The 18,609-nt window shown below is 36.4% G+C and overlaps 3 protein-coding genes across 3 annotated transcripts; 2 read left to right on the top strand and 1 right to left on the bottom strand.

The window, feature by feature from the left end:
* The first annotated feature begins 1,411 nt into the window (after positions 1-1,411).
* On the top strand, positions 1,412-5,285 carry LOC107220208 (extensin). Its single transcript, XM_015658699.2, has 3 exons — positions 1,412-1,550; positions 4,003-4,479; positions 4,578-5,285. The coding sequence occupies exons 1-3, from the start codon at positions 1,536-1,538 to the stop codon at positions 4,719-4,721; spliced, it is 636 nt and encodes a 211-aa protein (XP_015514185.1). The 5' UTR covers positions 1,412-1,535; the 3' UTR covers positions 4,722-5,285.
* A 1,655-nt stretch (positions 5,286-6,940) lies between these two features.
* LOC107220203 (lysophospholipid acyltransferase 5) lies at positions 6,941-14,314 on the bottom strand. Its single transcript, XM_015658694.2, has 9 exons — positions 14,244-14,314; positions 12,054-12,248; positions 11,611-11,718; positions 10,567-10,689; positions 9,616-9,731; positions 9,373-9,531; positions 9,028-9,255; positions 8,629-8,937; positions 6,941-8,221 (listed from the first exon to the last, which is right to left on the bottom strand). The coding sequence occupies exons 2-9, from the start codon at positions 12,151-12,153 to the stop codon at positions 7,949-7,951; spliced, it is 1,416 nt and encodes a 471-aa protein (XP_015514180.2). The 5' UTR covers positions 12,154-12,248; positions 14,244-14,314; the 3' UTR covers positions 6,941-7,948.
* A 2,154-nt stretch (positions 14,315-16,468) lies between these two features.
* LOC107220196 lies at positions 16,469-18,582 on the top strand. Its single transcript, XM_015658677.2, has 2 exons — positions 16,469-17,200; positions 18,069-18,582. The coding sequence occupies exons 1-2, from the start codon at positions 16,777-16,779 to the stop codon at positions 18,161-18,163; spliced, it is 519 nt and encodes a 172-aa protein (XP_015514163.1). The 5' UTR covers positions 16,469-16,776; the 3' UTR covers positions 18,164-18,582.
* Positions 18,583-18,609: the final 27 nt, after the last annotated feature.

Raw genomic sequence — 18,609 nt, 5'->3', positions numbered from 1 at the left:
TAATGCTTGTGTTATGGCTACAGCAATGGGCTTCAGGGGTGCATTATGAAAAAATACACTGCTTATTATCTTTAAATCTTATTTACTGTCGTCGCATTATCTCAAAACTGTTCACCACTGTCATTGGCGAATATCTTTGTAGTTACCCAGACATTTTAACCACACCGGTTTTAAACCCCTTTCCCCGATACAATAAGAACAAATTAATGCAACTTATAGTGCACCAGTTTGAGCCAAAATAATAATAACAATTTATGCTGATTTATCACTGCGGTTAGAAAAGACACAATTCTTTAATCCTAAGCATCTCAATGCTGTATCTTTTACATTTTTTAAGTAAATAATCGACTGTCCTACACTTTAACGAGTTGGTTTTAATTTCAGATAACATTAGCATGAGCCTTCAGTGGTGCAAATTTGAGGCCAAATCCAAACTCTTCCATATATCCCAAATTCGTAATCCATCCAGCATTCAAGCCCGACACGATTCGGTGTAGATTCAACTCCAAAACGTCCAGTACCATTAGCTATCATGTGGAACGAGTCGAATCTGAGAAATCGAAAACGGTTTCAGATTCGATAGCAGATTTTCACACCGTGACCAGGTAAGTTACGGTGGTGTAAACTTTTTACGATGATCAAAGCACAATATAGATTCAAGAAATCACATTCGATCTAAATTTACTATACATTAGGGGAGGTTAGGCTGAACTTAATCCAAAAAGTAAACTGTTCTAAAGTTAAATACCTATGTAGATATAAACGAAATACGGACGGATGCTACAAAAAGGGGGACAAGGTCATCGCTGACACATCCTGTTTTTCTTTTCTCTGCTCTTCGGTGTTTATATCTGCAATGTGAATTCAACAAATCATCCATTAACACTACTGGTGCGTGTATAAAATTTCTTTCCGACTTCGGTGGAGGGGTACTTAACAGATCAGTAACACCGTAGCAGGCCTGCACATTTAGAGTTCGGATTCATCTGATTGCTCGATACAGAACAAAGCCGTTAGACACGAACTGACCCAATCCTACATAAATCTATATTTCAACCATCTTAGATCCATACTACACGAAAAGTGTACTTAAATTTGTAACTCTTCGATGAATTCCATCGTAACGATTAAATTACGGCACTTTGCGGGTCATGAATTACACCACCAAGATAAAGTACCGCAGTAGGGTATCCCTTGGTCCCCAGGGTTGAGTAAGAGGTTCGCTGGGACGGCCCTCATGCCCCAATCAAACGGGTCCTTGATTTGGCTTGCCTTGCACCATGCACGGGTTACCATGTCCCCTCCACCGGCAACTTCTGACGCGGTAATCAACCGGACAGGCCATGCAACACGCGGGGTGCTGCTGGTCTTTGGGGGAGTTGGCCAAGGTATAAAAGTGAAGAAGAGGCGCTACCGCGGCATACCGAGTCAGTGATTGTGTATGACCCAGGCAGTGAGCTAAGGTGGTCCATCATCGTCGAGCTTTGAATCGAGTAAAAGGCTATCCGTTCAAACCTTCGAATAAGCGCGATATAATGAAGGTCCTATTAGTAAGTAATATTATTTTTGAGTGTCTCTAATTCGAATGCAAACATCTCTATTTCGCGGACCTTAACCGAAACGGATGTCGTATGAACACCGAATCGCACGTGAAATTGTTTCTAGAAAGTGATTGTTCCTCCAGTCCGGATAAACTCAACTTTTTCCGTTAAAAGAAAACGCGTCAGTAAACCATAACTCGAAGTTTAAATCTTGAAATTCACTTTTAGCCATACTTTAGAACGTATCATTGGTTTTTGGGTAAGGCTGTTCAAGGGGACGTCTAACTTCGTTATAAAAAGTTGTAGCTTTCGAAAGAATCACTTTTCGTTTGCGCTGGTGTAGTCGATGTGGATCGCACTGAAAGAGTGTTAACGGAGGTTTAACAAAGCAGATTGAGGGTATTTTGTCAAAGTTTTAACTTCTCAATTAATCCGTAGAATCATTTTTCTTAACGTGCACAATATTACTGCATTATTTCCTCTTCCTGATATGAGACCTAATCTTATGATTTGATTTCTGACCACGATTTCTGAGTAACGGTTTGAGAGGCAATGCTTGGAAATAAATGATGTACTTATCATTGCTGTACAATTCATTTTCTCGACGTACAAAAATTTTATGCGCTGTATAATCTCGTGTCATCCGATATATTACAAATACTGAAATTTTTGTTTTGATTTCATCGCCTTCGCAAGTGCGCAATTAGTATATTAACGCAGATTTTGAGAACTATAAATGTCAGTTTAAGAAGTTAGTGTACCGCTAATATATATATTTTTGTTTTTTTTTGTCTACGGACAATACGTCCAGCCAATAGTTGGATGAACATGTGCCAAGAAGCTCTGTTACGTGGATGACAAACTAGCTGTCCTAATGAACACAATTGCTTCTATTATTCTCGACAAGCGATATCGCTTGTGCTGAGGGTAGGAATTTTCATCGGAGTTTCTTAAACGAAAGTTCTTGCTCTACATTCTATTTTTTTATTTTTGTTATTTTTTTTCTGCTGTTCCAACGGAGAAATAGACTAAAAATAAGTGAAAACTTGTTTAGCTTATTAATGCATAAGAAAAAATGCAACAGAGTTTTTGTGTTCTATGGAGCTTGCGCTATGTGTGAAGCTATAAAAATATTTAATGTGACCAGCGAAATGATCATTAGGTGTAGGAAAAGGAGTAATTTTTATCGGTACTTACATAGCGACGAGTCGTTAAGGAGTTCTTGAACTTGAAGCGAAGCTAAAAATAAGGTCGAAAGAATCATTATATCCAACGGCAGTCGAATATATGGCCTTTCTACACATATAGTTTTATCATTAATATCTGACCATCCAGCGTGAGATCCCCGGTAGAGCAAGAAATACCACCGAGCCACATTGAAACATATAATTATGAACCAGGAGAGGAATGCTTATAAATTATACATCTCACTTAACTTTCCATTTCGTTGGTTTTCTCTTGCATCTAATTAAGACTATCCACAAATAATGATCTTTTACCCAACCGAAAAAATATTTGAATGCAATATTGAAAGTGTTACAGCAGTATTTCAATTAGCTATACATGGAGTACCATGCTACATCTCTAGGAATTTAATGCAACGATTAGTAACATATGAATTAATTATCATTATCAGTAGCTGGTTATACTTGGCCAATTATTATGCAACTACACAGTAGATGACAAAATTAATTCGTAAAAAATTCTGTGGATCGAAAAAAAACTGGTTGTGGAACTGGTATAAAACTATCGTGAACGAAGATGTATATGATATTTTGTCACATTACACAATCTCTGACATTCCTAGGTCATCGTTTATCTCTACGGTCTTCTTTATACCAAGAATTTAAAATGCGTAAATAAATCGTAGGCGTAGATCGTATTGGGACTAAGGTCAAAACTCAAAAATTCGAAATGCGAAAAGTAGCACAACAACAAATTTCGCAATCCTCACTTTGAGATACAGAATTAGGAAGGGGATAATCCTACAGGACATAGATTATAATTTGCTGACGCAACATTTATACTGTTCGGGACTTATTTTCCGGGATGGGTTGGACTCAATTTTCTACCGGACGTAATTAGTAGGTAACACGTGTACGAGATTGTGGTAATTACGGCAGGGCATTACGATGCCTACGAAAGCGTGAAATCCATCATCATTGCACTATATATAACATCGCCGGGCATCAAGACGGCATACCCGCCAGCCTCGAAAGGCATAAAATTCGTGTGTTTCTTAATCTATAATATAACATTATTTGTCCCGCTACACCTTTTACCAATTATTCTCTCACATGCGGGCACGGCGTGGTACATATAAATGCCGAAGGTGAAACGCTCTCTGTAATAAAACACAGCACACTCTCGCCCGATCGCTGATCCGGGGAATTGAGGAGCCAGAGGCAGAGGTGAAATTACAGAGGCATTCGTGAAACTAGAAATCGTTCGATTGTTCCAGGTATTCAGTGCGGTCTGCGCAGTGTCCTTGGCAAGGCCGGAACCGCCATCGTACCTTCCGCCATCTAGCTTCGGCTCCTCATCTTCCTACGGCGCCCCGGCACCGTCGCTGCCCAGCGCGAGCTACGGTTCTCCAGTCATCCAGGAATCGTACGGACCTCCAGCCCAACAGGCTGTGATCCACAAACACGTCTACGTCCACGTACCGCCGCCAGAAGCTCCGGAGTACAAAGCCCCAAAGCCCGTGCACCAGCCTCCGCCGCCCCAGAAGCACTACAAAATTGTCTTCATCAAGGCACCTACCCCGCCAACCCCAACTGCTCCTGTCCTGCCACCTCTGCCACCACAGGACGAAGAAAAGACTCTGATCTACGTCTTGGTGAAGAAACCAGAGGAGGCGCCAGAGGTCGTTCTTCCTACTCAGCAGCCAACTCAACCGAGCAAACCGGAAGTTTACTTCATCAGATACAAGACGCAGGTGAGTGATTGGATTCGCTGATGAGACCAGGCGCACGCAATTGACGGATTTGTTGTTTACGTGATTTTATAACATTTCATTTAATGTTTCATGAACAGAAGGAACAGGGCGGATACCCAGCATCTGTTGGAAGCGAATACGGAGCCCCAGCACCATCTGGCCATGGATCATCATCTTCATCCGCAGGTTCGGTTTCCGACAGCTACGGCGCACCCGCGCCATCGGCGAGCGGACCTTACTAATCATATGTTGGCAGTATACAACGGTGATCGTTAATCACTATCGCGTATTTATCACCGTCAATTGGCAATATGTAACGTCGAGTTTCGGTATGACCCTGATGACTGCGCTTTTATGGTTCAATGGTAGAGAGCTATTCGACTAGTAGCCAGTAGGCAATATGTAGAGATTAGGAATAAAGTTAACATCAAAGCACCGCGATCGTATAGAGCAACGTCGGAGATATAGACAACCTGACATACAGCGATACGAATACTGCTGCAACTGCCAAATGTTAAATTCAATACCGAAATTTTCAACGATGAGACGACGTTTGGAATAACGAACTAAAGGCAGGGTAACAGATACAACACAAGAACTCGAAATTTCTTAATAGCACTGAGTTAATCAGAGCACAAAGGTAAAAAGTCAATCAGCAAACGCGGAAACTCATAATACTTACTTATAAACCTATCTCAAAGTACCTTTGTAATTTTATATTTTTTATAATGTAGGCAGTAAGTCTAAATATTAAGTTGTCTGTTTTGTAAGAAAACTTATGAAAATACAACATTTCAATATTTAAAGACTTCTCAATGTGTCCCTCCCGTTATTCCGCGTTTAATAACAGCCTCATAACGCGTATTACAATTCAATACATCAAGAAATAAATAGTGTTATAAATTTTTGTGGCGGGTGGAGAGAATCATTTTGTAAGACCTATTTATCGCAAGTAACGGAACATGCTTATAGCAGAAAAAAACTGCAGAGAAAAGAAAGAGACAACGACGAAGAAAAGCGTGCAATCGAAGTCTGGTATTTTGGGACCTTCTTTTTCTTTTAATCATCGTTCAATAACTAATGAACAACCGGTTTTGTTTCGAAATAACTGGTAAATACGTTATAAAATGATGAAAACACATTAAATATTCAATTTCAACTTGTTTCGTCAACACCGGTGTCAATAAGACACATCACACAAACGGCAGTACATCAAAATTGCAAATGTGATTGACATTCGTGACCATTAAATCGGATCTTATCAATTCGAAGACTCGAATTCTCCAAGTATCTCAATTTATTAGAGTTTCAAAATAGCATAAAATTCAAGATCATCTATAGTATAGAATGCTACCACAGAGATTCCTAACTATTTGTGATTGTCTCCAAATTTTCGTTACGACTTCTTCCTTCAACGTCAAGCAAATAATGCAAGTTCCACGAGTTTTAACAGAGATGACATCAATTCTTAACATGATAGCTGCACCATAATTATTATTGTCTGCAAAGCGGAGGATTTAAAAAAATGTGTAAAGAGAAAAAAACGAGAAAAGTTGGCGTTCAGATGCGAACGTTTGTTAGTTGATTTGAGGTGGAACAACTCAGCAATCATTGTGATGTGGGCATGAGAGCTATCGGCTCTGCTGCAAAATCGATATACTATATCAACTGTTCGGTTAGAATTCTATGCCACTTGACCCAAACAAAATTTTGAATACATAATATGTAACAGTTATTTTCGTGGCAAGTGCGCATAAAATTCTTGACGAATAAAACGGAAACTCACGAGTCAAGAAGAGTACATGCCACAAATCCTATTTTCTGTGATACCTCCAGTCAAAAACGACAAAGTACTTAGTTGGTTGTTGGAGGTGGTAGCGTAAAAAATATTTTTTAGCACATAGCAATGACAGAAGCGGCCATTAAATCATTTAACAAGATGTCCTGATGTACACATTGAAGTTGAAAAACTGACAATTAACAATACATCAAACATTTGTCTTAAGGTGATATTTTGTTATTTTGACCATAGAATCTAAGGTGACAAATTTTTGCTGTCGTATTGAATTTTCTTCTCCGTATTACTATTGTGTAGAACCAACTTTAGTTTTTTTGGATAATTTCATACCTAATTTCATAATCTTCAATCAAAAATATTCTAAATCACCCTGCTTCATGAGATCAATGTAGGAAATCTGGAAGATAAATACATATATAGATAGCAATTGTAAAGTTGAATGATACAATAAATTCACTATTTCGAAAACAGTGCTTTCACAATAGCAACAATTGGAATAATAAAATTTATCTGATAATTCGATACCATAAAACGGTCACGATTTGCTAATTAGATTTCACACGTGCAGTTTTATAAATTTTTAGGTAAATTCACATTAAAAAGAGATGAAGAAAGTCGTCAAACAGTAGTATAACTTCTAGAATTAGGAAATAAACGAAAATATTTTACAATGCTCAAAAATATATTTATGGAACAAATGAGAAATAGTCTTACAAAGTCACACTTAATTGCTAATTTGTGGCAAATACTTTGGGATTTGTCCTAGTTTTGTTTAGCATAATTTAATAAAGTACATTGAAGACCATTGATGAATTGACCGAAAAATTATATTAATATACATATTATTATAAATAAATAAATAATGTATTGTACCATGATAAACATTATGGGACATAAGAGTAAATTTGAGCTTTGGACAATAAAGCTTCTGAAATTTCTTTACCATCTTCCAAAAAGATTGCATAGGAAAAGATATTTCGTTATTCTCAACAACTCGCAATAAATTGCCCATGTATCACGCAACTTTGTATACATGAATCAAATCCCTGTCTCGAAGTAATTACGTGCCGAAGCCTCTACGTATTTTCCACCTTTTCACTGATTTACTTACAAAATTACAAAATACTCTGTTCCACTGTCATACTCTGTTGGATCTACTATTCGATCATATTGTATATTCTTTCGATTGAATTTCCTATTGGATTTGACTCTTCCATAAAATAATGTTCACTTTATCCATTAATTACATGTATACTTGTATACCTGTGTTACAGCTATAATACTCTTTTCTATCTCAATCTTTGGAGGTAGAGTTTTCAGGTTGTTAGTCGCAACAATAAAAAATTTGCACAGATAGTTTCAGAATTAACTGTATTGGAAATTCAATACAGGAATCAATTTTTTCAACTAAAACTGCGTATGACGATACAATAATATGTGATCGAATATTCTCGTCTTTGCCATTGATAATAGATGGACAGAATATGTTGATTGATACAAGAACACTCAAATCTACTGACCATTTAAATCGAGTACGACATAAAAGTTCATCACAATAGTTTAAGTGTCAAACGTTTAATTTCTTTGATTATTTGGCAAAGTGAAAAAGAACGTTGATTCTAAAAAGTACCCGGCATAAATTCGCATGGAATATGAATTTACATATATCCTCTATTCGTTGTGTGATCTCTGCCGATTTTCTCGAATAAGTGATTTCAGAAATGGGGCTATCAATGGGTAGCCCATGAATAGTATATGTCCGAGAAAATGAAAAGTCGCAAATACTTGTAAGTATTTACTGTGCTTAAGTAAGACAAATGGTATTAGCGCATAGCCCATGAATACAAACGTGTATATTTTCATGACAAACCAGACCAGCACTGCTATTATAGGATTGCTCAAATGTGCCTGCAACTTCTTATTTGAATTAAGTACAGGTCCAATCTGAAAAACAAATTATCATCATAGTTTCCATTTGCATTAGATCCGAGTATCGAATGGTAGAGGATGGAAATGCTAAACACCCCAGATACGTTTCAACCAACAATGCCAAATTGTTCTGCGGTAATGATTGCAGACGATAACACATTTCATGCAAAGCAAGAGTCACAATTTAGACATCATAATAAAACTCGGGAATCTAAAAAAAAAACCATGAACGCAAATTTACATTCAAATTCGATAAACTGTATTTTGCAAGCAGGTTTTTAACTTTTTTTTCTTAGCGCACTGACACCCCACTGTTACTAATTGTAGTTTAATAGGAAAAAACGAAACGATTGCATTTGCTGACGCTGAGAACTTTGATGAGATAATGGTAATTAATCAGAGGCAATATTAATGAAACTTACGTCTTTTTCAAAATACATAATGATGAATTCGATGAAGAAACATATATAATATCCACTGTGAAAACCGTGCCAAACGGCAAGGAATATTAAAGTCGCTGCTTGGCTGTAGAATTTTGATCCTAAGAACTTCAATCTCTTGTAGATATACTCGGCACACCAGTGATTAGTATTCGTATTGAAGGAAAGAATGTAATGATTGAATTGTGTCGCGTTTTCGAATACCAATAGCTTGACATTGGCACAACCGTCCCATCTTTGGACCTCGTTTTCGTCTTTTCCATTGTAAGTTATACCAAAAACAATACAGACCTAACAAAAAATCATAGTGCGTTACGTTCAAGTATTTCAACTCAGTTTTCTTCAAATAACTTGATTCAATATTTAGTAAGTAGTTATTACCCCCTCAGTTATCAGCCAGCAACTGATATACTTATATAAATTAACTCGACCCCACAGTCCCAATAAGAACCACCGCTTCCAAAAGCTCTCGTTAGAAAACGATGAGTCAACTATATAGTCGTCAGAAACGTACATGGAGCCAAGTTGGAAAACTACAATGTAGCCAAAACCAGCCAGAGCTCTCAAAAAACCAGGAACTATACAAGGTGGCAATTCGTTTGAGGAGTCCTATAACACACAAACAATTGAATACCAGTAACGTTGTAAAACAGGATTGAAGAATAACTGTTCTCAAAAATGGAAATACCAGCGAATGAGGAAAGTATTAAGTAAAAACTGACATACCGGATCCCTCAACTCGCCATTGACGTACTTGAGATATCGGTTCATGCTAAATTGCGGACCGACTAAAAACGAACCAGGAAAATATATGTAGGCTGCGATCTCTAAAAACGATGGCACCGATTTTAAGGCTGTCTCCTTTTGGGATGCTGATAGCATTTCCTAAATTTTTTACCCAAAAACAAATAATGAATTGTGCGTTACATTCCTAACAACTTGTAATCATAAAAATAGTTTTATTCGTACTTCTTTTTTTCTGCCGTCGTATAGATCGAATGCTAACCCTATTAGCCTCAAGGTCAATACACATTGTGGCATTGTCCATTTTATATCGTATTCCTCTGTACTTGTTGTATAATAACCTTCAAACAAAAATTGAGAATGAATGAATAAATGCTTTAGCAAATAAATAAATCAAATAATGGGAACATTTTTTGACTAAAACTTCATAATGCCCAAACATATTTCAGTTAATGATCAAGTTTTTGCAATCACTGGAAAAATATGTTACCTGTGTGTATTCCAAATTACAGTTAAATTATCCTAAAATTTTTATCATCAAGTGCATTATATGTTTATGCAATAACACATGAATCGAATTCATGTCTTCACACACTTCAACTTTGACCCACAACATAAATAAGAAAATGACGTCATTCTCATCAAACTGCTTGCACTTGTAAACAGGTTTGTTGTTTTTTTGATAATATGTGCTTGTCTCATGGCTTGGCTCTATCATGTTATTATAAACAGTATAAGCCATATATTATTATTGTCAATCAGAGGTTGGATGATGCTGTTATGTTACGATGAACACGGGACATGTAGTTTGTGAATAAAACACTTTTAATCGCCACTTCAGCATTTTAATGGGAGCTCTTTGTAAATAGCGTTTCTTGTTCAGAACAAAGTATCGGTTGTTAAGCTTATCTTCACAAAGAGTAGATGAAGCCATGATTGTAATTGTACCCATTGCATTCCTGAGCAGTACTACAACTTCAAATAATTTACAATTAAATTATGAGCAGTAAGAGCTATTACAAAAGGAAAAAAAAAAAATAAAATTCATTCTATTGGATTGAGGGGCACTGAAAGTCAAATTATAGGCTGTATTGACTGTATTCTTACGATTATTATAGCATCAGACGTCATATGTTCCAAGTCTAATTATTCAGAATAACAATGAAGTTTGCTTACCCACTAGCAAGTATGTCAAGTTGAATATAAAGGACATGATCACCGATAAATTCGTTCCACCAACTATCTTCAATATCAGATAGGTAACACATAGTGAAAATGCAGAGTGCAGGATATCCGTACCTAGAAATATTTATAATTGAAAATGAGCGTTATTAAAATGAACAACAAATCTGAACTCGAAATAAAGATAACGTTATTACAATGTGTAAAAACTTGAAAAAGGAAATGTACCATGAGTAAGGCAATGGCTATCTTATCTGAGATGTAGTTCAGCCTCATGCTATCAACTGATAAGTATTACACTTGTAGAATTAAAATATATAATATTATAAAACTATTAGCTGACAGAACTCTGTTAATTCACCACATATGCATAAGTAAATTTGGATGATAATTTTATAATTGTGCATTATTCAGTTTCTACTACTAATTCTCTCTTGACTCAAATAACAAATAGGGCCACTTGTAACTCTGTTACAATCCACTTTGTGAAATTTACTACAATATTCAAATTCTCTAAAACTGCTGAAAATGTATGAAGTCTTTTTTTAAAAAAATTAAAATCCCACAAAATCTTCAAATCTAAATTAAGTGTTGAGAAATTTTGCATCATCTTCTTGATGTATTGAAATCTACTGAATTCTTTTGGAATCTTGTGAAACTGTTAGAAATGAAATGAAATCAGATTTACACAAAGCTGTAATTAATTTTTTACCGGACAAACTTCCCTAACAACTGAAACTAAAATATGACAATCTTTCAAACAGCTATTATTTTTGAGTGTATAATATTTTATAAAAATTTTGCATTTGCATTGAGATTATGACCTTTTATATTCTTGAACATACTCTGATTAATAAGAAACCAAGTGTACATTCGTGAAGCATTTCATAGAGAAAAAACTTCGCAGTAAAGCAAAAGGCAAGAAATTAAGAGGCTGAAACAGTTGTGTAATTGTGTTTATAACTATAGATAAATCTTTAAACGACATTTATAGGATTACACAATGTGTATGAAATTTCTCAAGCATAACAATCTTACCGTAATTCCAATACCCAATGCTCAACCCGGAGATTATAAAAAATATGTGTTGCAAGGTTTGCTCCTTGCCATATAGCTTATATCTGTGAAACAGTGCCAATGGAAAACCTGTAAATTAGACAAAACATTTTAGTATTTGATAGTTAAAGTTTGTATTGATAAGAATATTTACAGAAAATGAAGTGTCAACATTCGGTACAAGAATACTCGATACAAAGAATAACCGCAACCCAAATTCACAACGATATCGAAGATTTTTACTTCAGTTGTCAAAGTCAATGAAATAAAAATGACAAGCAGCGATCTGCAAATGTCAAGGAAATTTACGTACGAATTAGGTTATGACCGAGATTCCTGGCCGTTTCAGAAAAGCGCCATTTTATTGTAGTCCGATTAATGACAACTACCCAGTAATATGTATTGAAATATAAAACATCACTTACCTAGTAGAATAGAAGCCAAAAGTCGAACTGCAGCTTCAGGTACGTTTAATGATGTCGCTAAGCCTGCCAACCAGCTCTGGCTAATCACCTCGGTGGCCATGTTTGAAATTCCAAATGCGCTCGCGGCTATCGCCACCTGTCGCCACCAATTTGCGCGATGATCTGACCGCTGACGGGAGTCCAGCGACGCAACGACTGACGCGACATAAATTCGAATTCTGAAACTCTGGTGTACTAAGCTTCGATTGGAGGAAAATCGTGACGTAGGAACTAAATGGTTGTTATTGGTCAGTAACGAATATCGCTCCGCTAAAAACCAATCAAAGTTCGTTTGGCCTAATACAGAATGTACAACCATGGTGTGCATTTCATTTGAAAAGCAAAAAATCGACATCGACGTATTACGTACGCGCATTGATAATTTACAGGTGCATAATAACAATATATAAGTCGAATTAGCTGGTACAGCTGACTGTTACCGTATTTTGTAGTTCGTTATGAATTGTCATTCATCGATTACGTATCATTGTACAGATATGTCTGAAAAAGTTGGTCGAATCTTTTAATCGGAAACATTTAGAGTTTAAAATGAAAGGCAACACATTTGTAAATGAATACATGAAGACGTTTGTAAAAAAAATAAATAAAAGCGACGGAAACAGTTGTGTTTATGTCCCAATCATTACAATGGTCCCTGAATTATTCATATTTTTTTAATGGATCATCGAGTCTTTTTTACTGAATTTACATATAATTAACTTTTTTTTTAAATCGTTGACCATGAGCACTTTCTAAGAGCATCGCAGCGCAAAAAAACCTCACATAAAAAAAAATAGAAAATAGAAAACAATAAAAAAAAAACACAAAAAATATAAAAATGGGGCTATATTACGACAACGTCCTCGCCGTTGGTCCTGGGTAATGCCGAAAGTGGTTGATATTGAAAAATAATTAAAAAATCATAAAAAATTAAATATCTCGCGAAGGGAATCAGCTAGGATTTCCAGGTTTGTGTTTTATTCATCTACAAACAGGCTGAAAATTTTCTCAACGCACAATTTATGGTTCCGTTTTTATCAAACATTGTGCACCTTAAAGCTCATCGTCCCAGGTAACGAACGGGCAGCGGCTGTTGTTGCTGTATTGTTGGTCTTTGACCCCCTCCTAGAGGTGCAAGGTCCACAGTATGGCATGCGAATTACTGATTAAGTGTAACTTGCAAAAGAAGAAAAAAAATATTATTTTTATCCCCATCGAGGCTGCAAAAAAAACTTTTAACGCATTTATCTCGAAACTGTCTGTTTGCAACTTAAAAAGAACACCTTGCCTCCTTACGAATTACAGACAACTATCAAATTTGAAAATTCCGATTTGTAGGGCAATAATGAGTTTTACATCATATGAAAAGTCAGAAAGTTTTTAAAATTGTACCATTTTGTTGATTAAGAAAAAAAAAAAACCATCATAGTTCAGACGATAGAGACTAGTTTTCCGATTACAAATATGCCTGGATTTTACTTTTCAGCAGTCTTACAGCTCAGCTTGCACCACCTTAAGGATGCAATCTTGTGTGACAAAAAAATTCCTGCACTATCTTTATACAGGTATAAAATTCTTCCCTGCGTCTGTTAGTGTTCGTTTAACTTCTGAACTACTTGATCGATTAAGGTCGTATTCATACAATATGTTTATATTGTCGAGAGGACGGTTCATGGCTATGCTCAGTTAAGATCCGATTGGCGGTGATTGATAACTTATTTTGCGTATTGTTAACGAATTATGGCGCACCTACCGGAAAAAACAGAACAACATGATCGGCCAGGCCAGCTTGTATAATAATATAAATAAAAATATTTTTTTCAGTTTCATTGCGATAAACAAAAAATATTCTTTGAAAAAATTCTTCTCTATCCTTAAAGAGATCGTTAGCGAAAAGGAGGCGCGACCACATGAAACAATCAATCAGGATCTAGAATATGAGATAGGAACAATTATACTCGAACTATAGTGGTATTGTGGTCATCGATGAACAATTAACAGTAAGAATTGTCAATAACGTGTGAATCCGCTAAAGACAAACTTGAGAAATTGTGCCTGATTCACAAATGGGTCTTCGGAACGAATAAATTAATGCTATATTACATAATTATTACGTGTGATCGAATTCTCACTCCGCAGTCTACGACTTACTATCCGCGCCATCTATCTGTCCATGAAAAACTGGAGTGACCCTTTGTCCGATGATATTTGTGGCAGGGATCGAACACTGAATTCAATGGATCGAAATGGTAGAGGAGAACGAGGAGAAATCACGCGCCTATATCCATGGCTGTTCCATCCAGCTCTCTTGTCTTGTCTCCCACCATCACGCCGATTGAAAAGAGAGAGGAGTTCTCCCAGCACACCTCTGTCTTCTCTAATCTATAATAGACCGTGGGATACCGACAGATTTTAGGATACGATTTTACTCAATATGACTTTCAGAGGACAATATTATCCGTATATTCTAATGATAATGATGCATGAATTAAAAAGTAATCATGGGCTCTTCATATTAAAAAATGGTTCGTTATTTGTTCGAAAATGATGTGTTTTAATACGATTTGAATCAGGCTTTCATGTGTTTTGTAATGAAATACAAAATAAAAATTCCTCGGAAAGCCATTGGCATACCAATAGGATGGGCCTGAAGGGCTGGTATAGTCATGTGAACTTGTATTTGAATAAGGAAAACTTCCGCAATTTGAAACAGGCTGCCACTGATAAGTATACAAGTTCTTGTATTAAAATTGCTTAAGAAAAGATGGCATGTCGATTGCATATGCCCAAGTACTGTTTACATTGCAAAAATTTTGTACAATTATGGAATAACATTCCGTGATTTTAATTATTATACCATTTTATTTTCATACAGTTTATGGAAACGTATGATGTACATTAAATTGGTATATCGTTTGAGAGGGTAAACACTACAGGCATGCCCAAAAAACATTGCAAGATAGAATAAAAAATTTCTGCGTTCTTAAGCAGTATGTCCTATTGTTTTTATTACAAACATGGTATATGTAGGTGGAATAAGAAATGGTATACAGGTCGATAATGTCCAATCTTGAGGAAAATATTAAAAACAGATGCAGACAGAGAGAAATCCGTTGTAAGATAAACATAACATTTTTTTATGCCTTTCTGTTTTTATTATAATCATGGTATATGTAGGTGGAATAACAAATAACATAGCAATTGACGAGGTCTCAGGTTTATAAAATTAGAGAATAATAATAGAATTTATGACATTAGCGTTTATTGGAAATCAAGCATATAAATCATAATTATGGAGTAATTTTTCTTCCATCACTCCGGAATATTTATTTCAAAGTTTGGCTCATCCTCGTTATCATTCTCCTTTTCTCGTATGTCATTCTCCACGTCGATGTCGATTTTATGACCATCACATGTATAACGGTCATGCGATAGTGGACCAACGTGACAACGTCGGAAAATCGAATTAGTAAAGAACGATAGATTACATTTTTTAATACGATAAGCCCGCACAACTTGTATGCCATATTACATATCAACAATTTAGGGTACTAACTTAATATTACAACAAATTTTGTATTGATTAAAATTACGGAATATTATTCCGTAGCTGTACAAAATTTTTACACAATCGGTATGCCATCTTTTCTTAAGCAGTTTTATAACAAGAACTTGTATACTTATCAGTGGCAGCCTGTTTAAAACGTGGACAATTTTTTTATTTAAATACAAATTCATGTTGCCATACCAGCCCTTCGGGCCCATCCTAACGGTGTGCCAATGGTTTTCCGAGGAATTTTTATTTTGAATTTCATTATATCTAGTGAATAACATATTTCATGCATTTTGATTCGTTACCGCTCAACCGCGCTTATGTTGAACGTAGCCTCAGTCTATGAGTACGTTTACACGGCGGCTGTTATTCCGGTTTTACTATAAGCGACGTAGCAATACCGGATTTAAGAATGCGTGTTAATCCGTTATATCCGTTGTAATGTAATGCCTTATGTACACGCATTTTGAAATCCCAAATAACAGCGCCAAGTAAACGTTCTCTATGCGTGAGACGCAACATTCATTTGTATTACGGAACGAACGCTCGGAAAGCCTGAATCCACGTAAACACATTTTGAAATATACTGAATTAATATGCAAATCTTTAATAACCTGTAGACAAAACATTTAATCAACTACAATCAACGTTGAGTACAGCCCCAAAATCAGTGCTCGTATTTTGCGTTTTGGATAATACTTCATCTTTTAATACCCGCCAATATTTTCATTATATATATATTTTATCTGGGAGGTTGGCTACATTTGGCTCTTTGTGCGCTCCCTCTTGGCGACTTAAAGTACCATTTATCTGGCAACCCTAAACTGTACAACTTACCACAGGCGCTACGGATAAGTCAATTCTGGTTTACAAGAAATACCAGCCGTTGGGGTTAGGGAGGAGCGAATGGTTATAGGACGCGACGCGTTGTCCTCCGTTCTCGACCAAGCGATTCAGTGATCAGTGTTCAGTTGTCCACAGGCAACGGTGTCGTGAGGTAGTAATTGGTAGTAGCAGTGCAAATATTGAGCCTTCAGTTCTAGTATCGTGTAGTCTCATTGCGCGTGTGGTTTGTTTCCCGTTTTTGATACTTCTTTCGTGAATATATTGTATATCAAATAGAATAATACGATGGCCGTTAGCAAGGCGTATTATGGTATCAGCGGTGCATCTTACGTATCGGGTAATGCGTACTACGGTTTTGTGCCGCAAAATAACGTGAACCCGGAGCCGGGTAATTGTAGTAGTAGCTGCTGGGACGTGAATATGAAAGATACGACGAGCGGAAACTGCCACGGTGCAATGGAAACCGACGACGAAGGCCGTGCCGCTGATCTCGTAAATAACTATTGCGTGATTCCAGAGGCTTTGCGCGGGGTTAATCCGGCTGTTTATACTTCGGATGATCACGATCATCCGGTATCGAGACCCGGCGCTTTCGGCCAGGACCGACAGCAAGCGTGTCAGGATGCCGCGCTCCGATACAACCGGAAACGCAACAATAACGGAGAGCTGATGCTCGCTGACCCGGATCAGTTCAAAAGATTACGGAAAGGTATAATTTTTGATTATCCATTTTCCTGTTTCGTATGTTGAGTATGGATTTCATGGATTATACCCGAAATAATCGAGCGCTATATATGTATATGTATGTACGTAAATCATGTGTCATAAGTTATATTTATCAGCATTTACATACCTATCTGCATACGTGTTTGTATATACAATATATCTTTTATCACGCATACAGATACGCATTCGTTTACCTGTACGATATTTCGGCTTCATTTCGCCGAATAGAACATAAAAACTTCCGTCTGTCTGGTGGCGTGAAGTGTGTATTTTTTTACGGGAACAAAGAGCGCCAGTGTTGAAAATGATTGCTAAAAATACCGCTGATGCGAGATAGTTTTGAATCTTCCTTTAATCGTTGAAGTTGCCTATTTAATCGAAATCCACCATTTAAAATTCCCGAGTAGTGTAAACGAATGAACAAACGAACAAATCAATTACACAGACAACTTTTGATCATACAATTTTTCCAACAGCCAAATTTAGTTTTGAAAATGTTTTTCTGTGCGTTTTCTTCTTTCTCTTTTATTGTTAAAAACGATGGCCAACGGAATCGAACGAGAGACGAAGATAATTTGAGAGCCTTCCAATCCTTTGTGAACTACACCTTGCGTTATCAATAGTAGAGTAAAGCATACCACAGGTTGCTGGGTCTACTCATCGAATGAGCCCAAGTAATTAATATTAAGACTAGTAATAATTTAGTTATTAAGCGACTGTAACTTTCATAATATAATACTTGCACGTCGTTATGATATTCTGATATAATGATACAGCCATTATTTATTTTTTGTTTGTTCTGTGGCGGGCACAATTAATTAGGCACTAAATAAGAGAGTATTTCTTTTCAGAGGTAGTGGTAACTGCTGCACTTACCATGGTAGAACGTACGCCAAAGACTGTGGATTGGCCGAGATGCGTTGTAAATCGGCACGACTATGCATAAATGGTGAATTGAAATATCGTGAGCAACAGGAATTAATGGCTACGGTTAATAGCTGTTTCCACGCAGCAGGTAACCATGGTAAATTAGTTAATCACGATAGTAAAAAATGTAATAATCCATTGAATGGTAATTTAAAATTGAAATACTGCCACGATGACGCCGAGTACGAGAGAATGTTGTTAGAAACACATGGGTGCTCGGTGTATCATCATCAACGATTTCAATCACAAAGTGGAATTGAAGAAGCAGAATTTTAGAATTTTGTGGCACTTAACAATCATTTAATAATTGTTCAATGTTTTTTTTCACGAATTGTTTTTACTACCAGTTGACACGCAGTATGTCGTTACCACTCATACTTGTCAAGATTTTCAATGTATGGGACTACAATTGGTACGATATTAAGTAACCAAGTTATATATATGAAATGAATAAATATTTACTTT

This window comes from Neodiprion lecontei, chromosome 6, assembly GCF_021901455.1.
Source record: "Neodiprion lecontei isolate iyNeoLeco1 chromosome 6, iyNeoLeco1.1, whole genome shotgun sequence".
NCBI classification, from domain to species: domain Eukaryota; kingdom Metazoa; phylum Arthropoda; class Insecta; order Hymenoptera; family Diprionidae; genus Neodiprion; species Neodiprion lecontei.
Note: the sequence above shows the minus strand (reverse complement) of the source record. Positions and strands in the feature narration are given on the sequence as shown.